General features: G+C 46.4%; 7 protein-coding genes across 7 annotated transcripts; 3 read left to right on the top strand and 4 right to left on the bottom strand.

Annotated features, from left to right (window-relative positions):
• Positions 1–304: 304 nt before the first annotated feature.
• On the top strand, positions 305–1,769 carry POJ06DRAFT_66173 (uncharacterized protein). Its single transcript, XM_056191358.1, has 2 exons — positions 305–585; positions 648–1,769. Exons 1-2 carry the CDS (start codon positions 409–411, stop codon positions 1,494–1,496), a joined length of 1,026 nt encoding a protein of 341 aa, XP_056046707.1. The 5' UTR covers positions 305–408; the 3' UTR covers positions 1,497–1,769.
• Positions 1,769–3,287, bottom strand: POJ06DRAFT_66155 (cytochrome c oxidase subunit VB-domain-containing protein). The gene is made up of 5 exons (XM_056191357.1): positions 3,146–3,287; positions 2,760–3,096; positions 2,506–2,667; positions 2,259–2,424; positions 1,769–2,201 (listed from the first exon to the last, which is right to left on the bottom strand). The coding sequence occupies exons 2-5, from the start codon at positions 2,887–2,889 to the stop codon at positions 2,042–2,044; spliced, it is 618 nt and encodes a 205-aa protein (XP_056046706.1). The 5' UTR covers positions 2,890–3,096; positions 3,146–3,287; the 3' UTR covers positions 1,769–2,041.
• On the bottom strand, positions 3,288–4,688 carry POJ06DRAFT_66150 (uncharacterized protein). The gene has a single exon (XM_056191356.1). The coding sequence runs from the start codon at positions 4,664–4,666 to the stop codon at positions 3,638–3,640; it is 1,029 nt and encodes a 342-aa protein (XP_056046705.1). The 5' UTR covers positions 4,667–4,688; the 3' UTR covers positions 3,288–3,637.
• Positions 4,689–4,728: 40 nt separating this feature from the next.
• On the bottom strand, positions 4,729–5,747 carry POJ06DRAFT_247028 (ribosomal protein L22e). The gene is made up of 4 exons (XM_056186859.1): positions 5,650–5,747; positions 5,502–5,537; positions 5,213–5,441; positions 4,729–5,155 (listed from the first exon to the last, which is right to left on the bottom strand). Exons 1-4 carry the CDS (start codon positions 5,659–5,661, stop codon positions 5,064–5,066), a joined length of 369 nt encoding a protein of 122 aa, XP_056046704.1. The 5' UTR covers positions 5,662–5,747; the 3' UTR covers positions 4,729–5,063.
• A 2,153-nt stretch (positions 5,748–7,900) lies between these two features.
• POJ06DRAFT_299503 (uncharacterized protein) lies at positions 7,901–8,999 on the top strand (the record flags this gene model as incomplete). The annotated part of the gene is made up of 3 exons (XM_056190686.1): positions 7,901–8,091; positions 8,154–8,748; positions 8,808–8,999. The coding sequence occupies 3 exons, from the start codon at positions 7,901–7,903 to the stop codon at positions 8,997–8,999; spliced, it is 978 nt and encodes a 325-aa protein (XP_056046703.1).
• A 1,158-nt stretch (positions 9,000–10,157) lies between these two features.
• Positions 10,158–11,510, bottom strand: POJ06DRAFT_266109 (uncharacterized protein; the record flags this gene model as incomplete). The annotated part of the gene is made up of 3 exons (XM_056189130.1): positions 10,158–10,620; positions 10,676–10,824; positions 10,878–11,510. 3 exons carry the CDS (start codon positions 11,508–11,510, stop codon positions 10,158–10,160), a joined length of 1,245 nt encoding a protein of 414 aa, XP_056046702.1.
• Positions 11,511–12,030: 520 nt separating this feature from the next.
• Positions 12,031–14,319, top strand: POJ06DRAFT_236185 (Mpp10 protein-domain-containing protein; the record flags this gene model as incomplete). The annotated part of the gene is made up of 2 exons (XM_056185886.1): positions 12,031–13,551; positions 13,618–14,319. 2 exons carry the CDS (start codon positions 12,031–12,033, stop codon positions 14,317–14,319), a joined length of 2,223 nt encoding a protein of 740 aa, XP_056046701.1.
• Between the last annotated feature and the right edge of the window lie 1,009 nt (positions 14,320–15,328).

The raw sequence follows: 15,328 nt of genomic DNA, 5'->3' as shown, positions 1-15,328 counted from the left end.
AATGAATGTACGGCGTCAACTTGGCTCGCTAAGCAGTCGCGTTTGCCCGCTCAACGTCTTGACACTTGCGCAGTTACGTAATCTCTTACCAAGGATCCTGATCAATGCTTCTCGCACCTCCGCACGTTGAAGTTCCACTCTTTCAAGCGTTTAATAATTTAGTAATGCTACTATATTTGGTCTCGGCATTAGCAAGATAGTCTGTTTCTTCACATTTCCTATCTGTGGGCTAGACTTGCGCTCGGAGCAGATCACCTCTGGAGAAAGTCCCAACGATCTGAAGCAAGCTTGTCGTTGACGCGATCTGCGTTCTTGTTGCAGTAATTTGTGGATTTTTGATCGCCCGCAAACTTCTAAAAGACTGATTCGGGTCTGAGGTCCTCTGTTTGGAGGGAAGTTCTTATCGCGATGCCGATCGAAATTGCGTGGACAGCAATTTCTCAGGGTCCCGATGCAATTCCGTTTTGGCCATACATCAAATTCTACGCGCCATTGCTCGGAATTATCTATTTGTTAAAGCGGTTCTTTGGTGGCACGCAAAATACATGGGAGAGGGATATGCATGGTCGCGTCGTCATGGTTACTGTAGGGCTCGGTAATGGTTTTTGATCAATAATCTGTTTCACGAGACTAACCTCGAATGCCAGGGCGGTACATCAGGAATTGGAGCAGCAGTTGTAGAAGATCTGGCCAAACGCGGGGCACAGATTATATTACTTGTCAAGTCTCTCTCGGACGGATGGCTCGTTGAGTATATTGCGGATCTGAGAGAGAGTAGCGGCAACAACCTCATATATGCCGAAGAAGTGGACTTGTCATCCTTGCACTCTGTCCGACTATTCGCGACTAAATGGCTCGACAATAGCCCGCCTCGACGGCTGGACATGGTGATCTGCTGCGCTGGACTGTTTCAGCCTCCGTTTAAGCAGCGGATGTTCACTGCAGACGGGATTGAGGCGCACTGGGGTATAAATTATGTGGGGCATTATCATCTACTAAATTTGTTGTCTCCTTCGTTCCGAGTGCAACCGCCCGACCGCGACGTCCGCATTATTCTTACCGGATGCAGCACCTACGTCCTCGCAGATTTTGACATTACCGATCCGGAATTCATCAATCGGGGATTTCCGTCCAGCAAACCATGGCGCGCATTCGGATCCGCAAAGTTGGCCTTACTTATGTTTGTCCGGCAATTCCAGAGAATGCTGGACGAGTACAAACGTCCTGACGGAAATGCAAATAATGCGCGAGTATTTATGGCCAACCCCGGCTTTGTGAGAACAGCTACATTGAGAAATTTTATTTCTTTTGGAAGTTTGTGGGGCCTCCTCATGTACCTGATTATGTGGCCATTTTGGTGGCTGGTGCTGAAGAGTCCGATTCAGGGTGCCCAGACTATATTGCACATTGCCATGAGTCCTGAGTGCTCAAGTGGCCAGGGAGGAAAGATCTACAACGAGTGCAGAGAAGTAACGCGCAGGTATGGTCCTTTTTAACGGACACCGATATCTTTAGCACTGATAATGCGACAACTATAGGTCTCCCAGGAAAGAAGTTGAAGACGAAGAACTCAGCCAAAAACTGTGGGATATTAGTTCGAAACAGATTGAAGAAGCTGAGCGACGTGCGGCTATGCAGAGAAAGAAAGACGCAGCGTCACAGAAAGCAACGGAGGCTGGAAAAGATGTAAAACCTACGAAAGCAGGAATGCCTACTGCTGCCAGGAAAAGATCCACAAAGAAGGCCTAAACTCTAGCCCGCTACTATGTTGCGCCAACATTTTGTAAATACTGAATGTACAATATCCAAGTATGCTTAACATTACCGAAAAGTTGGACTACAAATAGATTTGACGAATAAATGTTGCTAGAGGGCAGTGGATGCTCCTAGATAAAAGTTGTAATCAATGAACCAAATAGACGCCATTTTATTCATCGATGTAAAGTTAGGTCCTGGTGTAGCGAAAATACATGGCATCTCAACGTAGAAATTCACCTATTCCTAACCAACCCAACCGTTATATGACATAATATTGATTAATTTATGGCTTTGGCAACTCCGGAGCCTCCTCCTCCTCAATAAAGTAGATGCCTTTGGCAGGGTCAGCGTGGATCTCGTCAGCAGGTCCGACATAGTTGAGCTGATAAACGGAACCGCACTCAAGGCATCGGGCAGGCTCGTAGATGGTAGCGTTGAGCCACCTAAATTTACCATCAGTTTGCATACATCACCACAATGTCATTACTCGAGTAGCATACTCAATTTCATGGCTTTCCGCAGGCGAGCCAGTGCAACCAAGGTACTTCTGCTCAGCTGGGGAATCGATAATGATAGGGTCCTCAATGGTACCAACACGGTTAGACGGCAAAGGATCCAAATCCCAGATATCAATACCGGCCATGTTGCTAAGCAATTCGATACGCTCTGTAGTATTCTAATTAGATTCCAACTCGTGTCGCATAAAATCCACCGCATTCCCGACGAAAATGCTAATCTTCCACCTACCGAGACCAGTAGCCTGCTCAAAATCGGATGGGACCTCTCCAGGTTCAGCACCAGGACCGAATAAATCCTCTGGTCTCTCGATTTCGCTGACGTGAGTAGAGACACGCGGACCTTCGATTTCCTCAACCTCTCCCCCACTAGGCTTGGCGGGAGTGGTAGCGGCTATAGATCAAATTAGAACCATAGACTAAAATTGCAACTCCTCCAAATGGGCCAAAATATGAATCTTTTCGCACTCTGACTATCGAACATACCTCGTAAGGCGGTGCATGAAAAGTAGCGGGTAGACACTGGGCGCACTGGAGATGGGCTGACCCGGAAGAATGCTGCGGGAACGCGACGAGCGGCAACTCGGCTAGATTTAACAACCTGTCGCACGAACATTGCTGCGCGATGGTTCTTCTCAATACTAAAGTGAGTGGAGACGGAGGTGTATCGCTGCGTCAGGATCGAGTTCGTGAATCCCGTGGTGGTGTGTTTTTCTGGCTCCCAGAAATCGTGAACTGCGCGAACCTGACTCGGTGATGGAAAGGCGGCGGCGGCCTTGGTTGGCCAATCAAACGTAACTATGTCGCACCATTCAGTAATACCCTAACCCTTGAAATTAGAACGACCATCAATGCAAATCAACCCTCAATACCTTGATTCAAAGGTCAACATTGACAATCTGGATGAGACCGTGAGCTGACTTAGAAAAGCGGTAATCAAAGTCATTTATTGCTGATAAGAAATCGGCAGCCAAAGAAAAGCAAAAGCAGAGACTGCGTAAACCTAATTACAGTTAAATACTACAGGAGACATTGCGGGGACGTGGTATTCTGTTCGCATCCGCAACGAGTCGCATAATTAGTGGATTCAGGACAAGAGCTAAACTAAAAAATCTTAGATAGCCTTCGCCAATAATACTTCAGTGTGCGCACAGCAGCTACTTCATATGGAAAAGCCGGCTCTTCAAATTATCATTAATGACAGCATGCTAGCCGCATTCCCAAATTATGGGTGTTGTTGCGTGACTCCATATATTGCGCGCCCGTTGTGTATTCTAAACCATATAGATCTCAAAACTCCTGTCTGAGGCCTTCTGCCGCACCACAGCGGTATATTCCCAGAGCCCCTCTATGTCCTTCTCACATCACATCCTTCTGTACATCCGGAGAAAAAACCGCATATTCTCTAGCTGTAAGGGATATTTTAAGACGGCCCCATCCACTCTAAACCAGACTGCGTCGTCATCAACAACTTTCTCCCATCTTGCGCCGCCATCGACCAGCGTGTGGTCTAACAAGAACTGTACCGGGAAAGTCTTGCTACCGATCTGAATGTGCGAGTAAGATCCCGCGCTTTCGACAACAAGCAATAGCGTGCCGGGTTTGCAGTTATCTGTGATATAACGAAGTAGTGTTAGCGTCCTTGGCCTTGACTGCGCAAATAGTTCATTTGTCGTAAACAATATTGTTATTATATCTAGCGATGAGAAATCGACTCTGTCGTTAAAGCTATCATTACAGCCTTCCGGTTCTGGAGCATCGCCGGCGCTCTCTAAACCGGTCGTGACGTCTGCTTCCTCCAAGTAACATGGGACATCTAGTATATCCATTTGAGTAAACTTCAACTGTATGCTATCATTAGCAATGTCATCCCCGTCTCCATTCTTGTCCCACCCAAGACCACGCCGTATACCATCGCGCAGCCTCACGAAAACATCGTCCCAATGTGCGATATCAACTGCCAAAATATTTACATTCTTCGCACGCAGATCATTAGCCAACGTTGCTAGGGCTAAGACTTCTCCGCCTGCTCCACCACCTATACATAATATATTTTTCTTCTCATTCGGCGTGCTAGTAAGGACCTGTCGTATGTGCGGACAAAGATCCCCAAGTACATGCAAATATGCCAGTGCACGGGACGAAGACCATCGCACCGCATAGGCTAATAAATAGTCACACGACTCAAACGCTGCCGCATAATCCCTCGCGTATAAATGGGCTTTTACAGCCTGAATCGTGTTCGCTAACGTCTCCGGATCAGAGTATACTGCAGAGAAAGCGCGCCGCAGCAGTGAGAGTACTGATTGCTGTATTACTGGAGACGCATACTTGTAAGATGATGCATTCAATGACCTTGACGATTGCCCAGGCGGACGGGATTTTGGAGTCATGGATTCCTAGCGAAGTTCCCAGGGTGCTTTGTTTGCGGACATATAAATATTTCATTTCAACAGTTGGCTTATGCGCCCTAACCCTAAGCCGTCAAATTTCTTCAATATGCAATATCAATTCCTGGCTTTATAATAATATATCACGGCTAGTAAGTGTTACATTACGGTACCAGGCGCAGCACATTACTGAGGACGGTTCCGCAGCAGTCAGCGGTTCGTCGTGCAAGTCATGTCCACGGTGCCACACTAATCTATGATTACCGCGGTTCCTTCGCGGCGATGACAAAATTTTAAAATCCAATAGACGTTGTCATAATTAATGCTAATTCATATTAACAACGGATATATACTAGTACACACTTTTTGAAATTTTTTGATTGTCCCACCCATAACTCGTCTATTCTTCATCATCCTCAGACTCATCCGACACAACGATATTGAAGTATCGGAGCTCATAAACGCCCTTGGAAACGGAGACGACACGAAGCCCTATATTTATAACGTCAGAACCAATAAACCAACTATTAAAACTCGAAGGCTACGTACAGTCTCGGAAGTTGGTCTTCTTAAGGTACTTCTTTGTAAGATATTTAAGGTATCGGCCAGAGAACTGGGTGTGCGCAACAACGACAATTTTGCTGTCTGATTCCTTGGAGACAGTGATAACGTCACCAAGGTTGCCAGTGCGGCCATCGACCTTGATCTTGTTGTTCAAGAAGCTGATGAATCCCTCGTCATCGAAGATACTGTTGGCGTTGGAGTAATCGACAACATACTAAAGGGCACAGTCAACCAATCGTACTACTTCAAACAATAGATATTGAGCTTGACTTACTCTAGACGTGACCTTGGTGGACTTCTTGGTGGATTTCTAAACAGCAAAAGAGAGATCTCAGCCTACTGGACTTACAACAATTACCGACACATTTTATCAAACATCGTCATATGCCAGCAAAGCGAGAAAAGAAAAGTTGAACACATACTGCTGGAGCCATTGTATTTGTCAATTATGTTCAGTTGAATGACCGTGTGAACTGCGAATCAACGAGACCTGTTATACCGACTAAGGATTCAGTATCGAGATCCGCTGTATGGGTCGCACTGATTCAACGCCGCGCGGCGTCGTTGACAACGCAGTCACGGACGCCTGCCTTAAACCCTAACTTCAGGGCGCGAACGGCCCCTATTTCCTTATTGAATGCCATATCGCTCACCACTCGTTTTGTTGTACATTGGAGTTCGGATTAAGTTAGCGGAAACGGTAGAACTGCGGGTCAGTACGGAAAATCCCTATCATCGGATCAGGTGAGTTTTGCTTAGCATCGGTTTGGGTTAGGGTACCCAGGAATATTGAGGGTTTGTTAGATTAGTTTTCTGGTCGGCTACAGTCTTCCATTTCAGGTACAGAATAGCATGATCGAAGTAACAGTCTATTGCCAAAATTTTACACCGATACAATGACGCGCAATAAGCTCCCAACTCTGAATATGATAGCAAAGGTGGAATGTTTTGTATGAAGTAAACACTCGATGCATAGAACCGCTCGACCTCATCGAGTAGAAAGTGCGGGATCACAAATACAAGCTCACGTAGAACGCCAACAAAACCATAATAACTAAAATGTACAAATTTCTTTCTAGACGGTCGTTCTGGTAATGTCCAGCAGGCAATATCAGGTGGTAGACGACGGACCATTAGGCTCCCACGTAAGTGCCATTTTACATGAAGAACAAACTTCCTGTTCCTAGCAACACACAAACAACTGCGGCAGCGAGGCACGCTACCAGTCCCACTGGTCTGTCATTCCTACCCGAACTATGTCGACCGGCCGACGAGGACGTTTCCGCTGGTGTCTTCACTACACCGATCGTTCCAGTATGTGTTCCGAGCCCAATAGAACCGGAAGATGGGTTATTAAAGGACGTGTACATAGACGTAAACGCCTGTGTAAAGGGAGTGGAAGGTGTGGTTGTCCTCAATACACCGTTCACCGTTGTAGTAACAGTGACCCAAACCCACGTCGTTGGGGTGCTAGTTGGCGTGGAAGTGGTTGACGTGGTATCCGGCACAACACCTACTACGATGTTAACATTTAAAATATCTTCAGAAATAAACTGGTCGCGCCGGCGCCAGTCGTTACGGCTCAAACGGCTGCATGCTCCCTACCTTGTCCTCGAACAAACCCCATCAAAAATACCAATAGCAGAACTAGTAGCTGTATTAAAAAACGCATGTCTGCTATGCAAATAATGACGTATGCTGATCGCGTATAGGTGTAGCGATAATGTCAATTGATAAACTTAGAGGAGGCGCGTAATCGAGATATATCAGTCGCGTCGAAATCGCTTATTCTCGGCTCGCACCTGTCATGTACAGCTGAATGGCAAGACGAATACGGAAACAGGAAAAGAAAAGGAGCTGTGAGCCCACGGTAGGCGTTCACCAGGGAGCGTAATCTGAAATTAGGGAAATTCCCGGTTGACGAACTGCTGGGAGGAATGGAAATCCGATCGCGCGGCCCTGAACAGAAGCTGCCACCTTCAAAATGTTTCTATTCTCAGTGTTTATCAGGGCCAGGGCGGCAGGCGGCAGGCGGTACGGTACCCTTACCTGGAGTTAAACATTTCGAAATCAGTCAGCCGAGCAACAAAAAGCCCGCATGACACGCTATGAAAAGGTCTACAAATCACGAAATTGACTTGGAATACTCGTATACAAGACTAATATATGGGACAATAAAATATCACTGCCAACTGACTTGCTTCGGCTTGAGACAGAAACCCTTGCCTCTGTTAGAGAATAATAGAAACATCGCACGAATGACGCTGACGCTGCGGCCGGTCCAAATTGCAATGTGCGGCAGATAAATAAACAAAGCTGTCTGCGTTCGAACAGTTCTCGCCATCTTCGCTTCCTGTGTCGCGTTCCCTTCGTTATCTCAATCACCACACATTATCAGAATTCATCCATTACGTCATGGATGCCGTTTTGCGGAGGATGCGATCCACTAACAGGCTCAGCCTCACGCAGCGTGGCGCTGATCATGATCACAGCGGTCATTCGCAATGAACAGCAGCCGACAGGAAATGCAGACGAAAGAAAAGAGCCACGAGAACAGCGGTTGGGCACGATTCGGTAAAATCTCTCGAGATTGGTGGTCTCACGCGCAACAGTAGTCCTACCAACCCACAGTCTGTTGCCAAAAGCGTTGGTTTCACTTAGGGGGCAGCGCTGATGCCAGTTATGGAATCAAAGGATGTTTCTTCTGCGCCGGACAAGGGCATGGATGCGAATTATAACAGGGCACTTAACCTCCTGAAGAGTAACCCTCCGGAGGGGAGACTAGATATTCAGCTGTCTCATGCAAAGTATTTGCAACTAGAAAATGCATTTTTCAAATTGTATCCAGAGTCCCTGGAACTTCGGTATAGTATACTAGTTGCATATTTCCTTGTTCCGAAATAGCTAACGGTTTTCACTGTTATAGGTACCCGTCATTGTCATATGACAGTTTCACCGAGACGGTGACGGTGGTGACGTGTCCTGGTTATATCCATGAATTTGCAGCATTAGACCTCATTGGCCCAATCGTCGCAGATGCCAAGCAATACCTGTCGACATATAGTCTGGAATCTCGTATTGGATCTTATGGATCCACCACCACTAAGCGCTTTGAAGGCGAGTTTGAGGGGAGCACGAAGCAGCCAGATGGAGGAGTGAGGTATAAATATCTGGATGGCAAGAAGGTCACAGTCGTTCTCGAGGCCGGGTTCAGCGAGGACTATAACAGCCTCTGTAGAAGCAAGAACATGTGGATCATTGGTCACGGTGTTAATGTCTATATATTGCTCTGTCTTACTGAGAAACCGCGGTTCAAGAATCCTACTACTGAGTACGGGGATATCGGAGATGTGAAAGCTGCGACTGATCTGATGGAGAGCAGTATGAATGAGACGTTGGGTTTGAACCTCTCGAACAACCGCCATACTCTATTTTTGTACCGAGGCCACAAGTGGGCTGGGGAGCTGAAGGACGTTTTCATTGAAATCTGGCGAGCTGGTACCAGTATTGCTTCTAGATACGTGAGTCGAATCATCAGGGTAACTTTGTGAGGCTAATTCTGACGTGCATAACTCTGCAGTACCTGGTTCAAGATGGGCGCACCTGTGATGATCTCCCTACCACGCTTGGAATTAAGATAAGTGATTTGTTTCCGGATAATGCATGGCGAGCTGCACACATTCCAGACAAAGTTATTCAATTTAATGCGACTGTTTATGTCCAAAAGCTTATGAGGGCCATGTGCGCAACTGCAGAAGATCGCTTTGTGTAAGGATCTAGTGGGTGAGTTCCTACGAATCTTAGGGCCGCGCTGGGGCGGTACCAACTTGGCCAAAAGACCACGATAATCAATCTTAGAATTGATTATGGCCCACTGCGCATAGTACAGTGATCGCCACCACTAGGGTCCTGACACTTTGAGACGTTCATCAAAGAAGGAGGGGAAGAAGAGGAGGAGAAGGTGGTGGTAGAGGAGGGAAGAGCAAGATAATGAGCGAAGGTTGCGGCCACCACTAAGCTCTCTGAAATTGGCTAACCGTTGTGAACTGAGACTACAATATTATGTAGCTTGCCTAGAGGCCCCTTCTCTCGCCATTGTTGCATTTCGTGTTCAGTAGGTGTAGTTAATAAACTGGTATTGTTCTCCATAGCAAGAGCTCGGTATGATATGTAGTTGTTGACGTAGCCAGAGAAGGAGACAACTTTGTACGAATACGTACTGGTGAATCAGGAATCTCAAATACCTCGCTGCCAAGTTGCGACAGTATATCAGAGGGTTGTGAAGTCATTTTTGATGATTTAATGTATATCGATTGATATGTATGTATGTTGTTGATATTGATGTATTACGTTGTAGTTATGTATAATTATTTGCTGCATGATCGGCTTGTTTCATCTTCATAACGTTCCAATGTTTCTCCTTAATTTTTCTTCGTTTGCTTCGTTAGCTAGTTTTGCTTGTATTGCCTGTTATAGCTAGCTAGTCGTGAGAGCACGTCTAAAAACCGATAATCAATTTGCTACTCTATCTGTGCAAGCAGAGGTGTACAAACACTACGCCCCTATGATCACAGCGGGCGAGCTCGAGCTGGTTTTCTTGTTAAAAAGAAAATATTGCATATGTTGATAGTCAAGTTTTGATTCAGGAGGTACCGCGTTTGTTGAATGAGAAAGAGCCGTTCAGCTGCAACATATCTATAACTAAGATATTAATCCAAAGCTGTACGTGCAAACATAGATGCTGCAATTAGACAATATAGACAATGATAACTCACGTCAATGCGCCGTCCCAATCAAATAACCATATGCAACTACTATATACATAATCCAGCGTGCACATCCCACGCAAAGCCTAATTGAACATCGACCTCGCAGTACTTCCTTAGATGGAAGTTGAAGGGCAAGAAGAATCAACAAAATGAGCACTATCCTACAGAACTTGCACACTAGTGTATTGCGTGGCAGAGTGAGGGGTGCGTCCATCTGCAGTCTGCTGCTTCATGACGCGTTGCACGATCTGGAAAAGTTCTCGTGCCTCGGGCACGTAGACAAAGCTAATAGTAAGCGTCTGAATCTCGTAGATGTATTCCTCGAACATTATGGCACCAGTGCGTAGCAACGACTGGATAAAGAGGCAGAGGAGCTGAACCTGACGCGTCTGTCCACTTGTATCATCTAGCACATTTTCGCCGCCTGCAGCAACCGCCCCGCTCTCGATTGTGCGAGTAGCATTGGACAGAAAGGGATGTAGGAGCGCCGACTTTTCCTCATCACGTAGAAGAGATGTCGTAATTGTTTGCTGCCCAGATGGCAGCGGAAATGGTACAAGCAGGTGGTTCAATGCCTCGAGAACAGGAAGCGTCGGAGGCAGATACTGCAACAGTTGCAATACACTATCAAAATTAGCCTTGTCCACGGATGGATTGGCATTCAGAGCGTAGAACTTACTCAGCACGCAATATCGTAGACAATAACAACGTAATTAGAGAGCGTCCCAACGCAGGATTTACATGCAACATAGATGAAATCGCGTTGATTGAGAGGTCGACAGACGACATGAGCAGCGTGAGGTCACTTTTGAGTACGTTGATCAAAGACTTTGCGGCAGTTAGTGCTGTTACCATACCACATCAAAACGTGGTCTACGCACCTCCACTTCCTTTTCAGATATCTCCTCGGTTAACGAAGACACTAATAAGCGCTGGACATTCTCGGAGTCGCCTTGTGGCTTCACCTTCCCAGTCTCAGTTGCGTTTGCTCGGCCGTCAGGAGGATCCAGTACTCCTTGATTAACCAGTGCATCAACAAACCTATTCATGTCAACCTCCTTTGCCAGTCTACCTGCCTGTTCAGCAAACTGAGCAGCGGACAGGTCGCTGATGGTCGCAGTTTCCCCGGAGAGGAACAGTGACACTATGCTTGCCTGGATGTTGTGCAGGTGACTTGACACTTCCGACTGACTTTCTCGGCGTTTTCGCTGATTATATACGTCAACGAAATGCGCCAAGAATGGGTTCAACTCTATCAGTCCGTACTGCTCGTACAGCTTGTAAAGCAGGTATTCGCCATTAACCACCTTGGCCATGAGCTCTATTGCTGTCCCGTTACTATGGCTCTCCTTCTCGGACGATCCATGCAATTCTTCAAGCATAAACAATACATCACAGGCAAGATAAAATGCCTGCTCGTCCGGATCAGAAAGACTCGCTACAACGCTTGCCGACACTGCTGACAGAGACCGACCGAAGTCCGACAAAAGCTGAGTTACCTCGTCACTGAGCATTCGCGCTCTCAATAATTCGCCGGCTCTAAATAAGGGCTGGCAAATTGCTACTGTCACTACCTTTGTCCTGTTCAAGATTCTCGTAGAAGTATAGGTTCAAAATGCGCATAGCAATTTGGAGCGCTAAGTGCACAGATAGTCAACACAGTTCACGGGTCCTGAACTCTTCCACTGAGTAATTTAAATCACAAAACACACTGTGAAGCAGGCTCCTACGTATCCGCTATATTATTGTGGAGCGACTGCGACTTCAAAAAAACGTTGGCTGGCCATAGGATCGCCGCTGGAAAATGTGTGTAGCAATTAAACACCCGAGAATAATTGCCGTAGGGATTTCTCGCACGGGCTTAACAGCCTCAACTTAAAGCAAACTTAGTCGGGGTCTTGGGAGTTTGGCAGGAACATGCAGAGAGAATAGCCTAACCCTATGCTCCCAGTGTTCAGAGGGGGGAAAATTTTGTGCGCATTAAGAAACCGAATTGCAGTTGATAATGGACAACTACAGTTGCAAGGACCGAAAATGAAAGAAACTAGTCCAGAGATGACGTCTTTATTACGAAACGCATTGACAACGGCACCAGAGGAGCTTTTACTTCCTACTCCTGAATTGGGGGACTCTGCGCGACACTCTGTAAAGTATTTTCTTGATCCGCTCGCGAAGCAGTATTCCACGGTATTCAAGGAAGGCATATACCTAAGTGGTCTCGATTCGGTCCAAATTTGGGAACAGACACGATTGGTGTTAGATCGCATTGCTGATAAGGTTCTCTATGACAAGTATGCGACTATAACTAGCGGCGACGACACTGCAGACGATGACGAGTTAGAAAACATTGCCAAACGGAGGAGGTTAACCGGTGTAGTTGGTGGTGACGACAATGAGGAAGAGGAAGAAGTGGACCAGGATAGGCACGCTTCTGACGATTCGGATGAAGACGAGTTTGAAGAAGCAGCGGAAGATGACAATGAGCTAGAAGAGGACGGTGACTCCGACGACGAACTGGACCTGGACAATGAAAGTGATGCCGAAGAATTCACTGAGAACGATGTAGATGAAAAAGAAGTAGATGAAGAAGAAGTTGAAGAGCGGAACAGCCTGCTTGACGATATTGCAAGCGAGGAGGAAGTTGACGAGAGCTTAGAGGACGATGAGGAAGGTCTCGAAGACGAAGACAACTTGGACAAGGACTTCGAGGGACTGGACTCCGATGGGAGCAACGATGGCTATGTTAATGAAGACGATGGTCGGGGTGATGAGGATGGCGAGGATGTTGACTTCGTTAAGGATGTCCACGGACTTAATAGCAAATTCTTCAACATCGATGAATTCAACCGCATGACGGAAGAGGCAGAACAGAATAATTTCCTAGATGAAGACGACGACGACGACGACGACGACGACGAAGATATCGACTATTTCGCCGATCCAGATGAGCTTTCAGGATCTCTCGAGAAATCTCGGCTTCGAAAAGAGGAACATGACAATGAATCAGATGAAGGTTCGGAAGACTACGACGAAGACGATATCGAAGGGCACTTTGGGAGTATTAACAATCAAGATGCCAACGACAATGCCAACGAGATTCGATACGAAAATTTCTTCGCTCCTCCTCCAGGAAGTAAGAAAAGTAAAAGGCAGTTTAAGTCGGAAAAAAATAAAAAGTCCAAACAGGACGACTTCTCTGGTCTTGGTGACGAGTTTGACGACGATAATCTCGAACTGGCATTGGGTGGGCTAAAGAAAGATTTGTTTGCGGAAGATGACAACGGCAAGGTCGAGGGTGCGGGAGAGGATGATCAAAAGATATCTACTTTTGAAAAGATGCAGCGTAAACTGAAAGCTCAAGTTGCTCAGCTCGAGGAGGAGAACGTTGCCAAAAAAGACTGGGCGCTTATGGGTGAAGCCAAAGCTCGTGACCGGCCATTGAATTCCTTGTTAGAAGAAGATCTAGAATTTGACCGTGGGACCAAACCCGTTCCAGTCATTACCAACGAAGTTACCGAGTCGTTAGATGAAATGATTCGAAGTCGGATTAAAAATGTTGGTTCTAGTTTTGCCAGCGATATTTTTGGGATATAGTTTATAAGATTCTAACTAATTACATAGAATGATTTCAATGATCTCCCTCGGCGTACCCCAGATGGCATCGCAGAGTTTCGACCCAGCAAACTTGTTGATGTCGATCAGACAAAGTCATCCAAGTCACTGGCAGAAATCTACGCGGAGGAGCATCTCCGGGAGGTTGATCCGGATAGCCACCCCACAATGCAAGACAGCAAACTGCAAAAAGCCCATCAAGAGATTGAAGAGTTATTTGCGGATATTACATACAAGCTTGATGCTTTGTCATCGTGGCACTTCACGCCTAAGCCTGCGAAACCATCTATATCTATTGTTCCCAACGCTCCTGCAATCTCTATGGAAGAAGCGCAGCCGATTGCAATGTCTACGGAGAGCATGCTTGCACCTCAAGAAGTGTATATCCCGTTGAATGGCATCACCAAGGATGACAGCAAGAAGGAGGTTATTCGCGGTGACGGCTTACCTGTTGCTCGTGCAGAGTTGACTCGAGAGGAACGGAAACGACGCCGTCGTCGTGAGAAAGCTCGCCATGCTAAGAAGGAGGCGAAGAGGCTGGAAACCCGACAGGTTAAAGGCCAGAAAGAGGGCAGTCGCGCAAGCGTTGTAGAGACGTTGAAGAAGGGCAACGTCACAGTTATCGGCAAACGAGGCGAGAAGCGCGATATTGAAGGCAGACTGAAGGTTGACAAAGGTGGTCCTAGGGGAAGTTCAGAATTGAAGTTGTAGATATTAGCATGCGTCATACTTTTGTATAATATTAATGAGGATCAAGTACTTTTGGGATTATATGATAAATTTAGAAGTATTAGTAGTTATATCTCTCTTGTATTTGTATTTAGACGGCCACCAAACCCCGGATTTGAACTTACGAAAAAAATGCCGAGATCTGGTGGTTCCACCTTGCATTCCACTGGCAAAACCAGATGGCAAGGAGACTAGCCTCAACGCACAGCCACTGCGTTCTGATAGAAGCAACTAGCTCGCCCGAAGGTCGAGTGGCTGTAGTCGGATACATACAAAAATCTATCTGAAGGAACATGCATTTGGACAACGGTGTAGGGAAAATTCCCCCGGGCAAAACAAAAACCCAAGTTGAAAAACAAATATTCCCGGAGGTAAAAACCTAACACTGTTCTTTGCGAGCCTGACGGCTCCCCCTGTGCCCACAGTCGAGACCATGAAAGCGGACAATATGTACCTCAAATTAGCTGAATTTTCCCTTGATGACATTGATCTTGTTTATATGCTTCATACTGCTGGATATTAGCTCGCGCCCGGCTAAGCATCGCACCCATGCGTTAATTCCACTACTGTTGCTTATCACTGAACTATAACTTCTTCACAAATTTATTTGTATTAAGCTGACATCCGTTGCCCACCGACTTCCGGCTTAGCTCGATTTCGCTGAAATGTATGCAATATATGCTTATATCTTGGCAGGTATTGTTTTGTCAGGTACTGTAGTGTTTCTTGTATATGGACACCGATGGCAAGGGCTGGAGCAGCGCGTATAAATATAAAGAGACCGTCCAGCCCCTCTGTTCATCGGATAATGTATTCGATGTTACTCTACCTTACATTTCCGCTGTCTAGGTTAGTAGTGCCGGATCGGCACGAACCCCAAATCCTAACATGACCTGTATGCGGTGACTGCCGATCTCCAATGACGGTGGATTACGTAGGCCAATAACTAAGGGGAAGTGGACGGTTGAATACTATTATTCTGAACAAATAG

Source organism: Lipomyces tetrasporus (genome assembly GCF_029532465.1).
Source record: "Lipomyces tetrasporus strain NRRL Y-64009 chromosome Unknown POJ06scaffold_2, whole genome shotgun sequence".
In the NCBI taxonomy this organism is placed as follows: Eukaryota; Fungi; Ascomycota; class Lipomycetes; order Lipomycetales; family Lipomycetaceae; genus Lipomyces; species Lipomyces tetrasporus.
The sequence above is the reverse complement of the archived record's forward strand: the minus strand, read 5'-3'. Positions and strand labels throughout refer to the sequence as shown.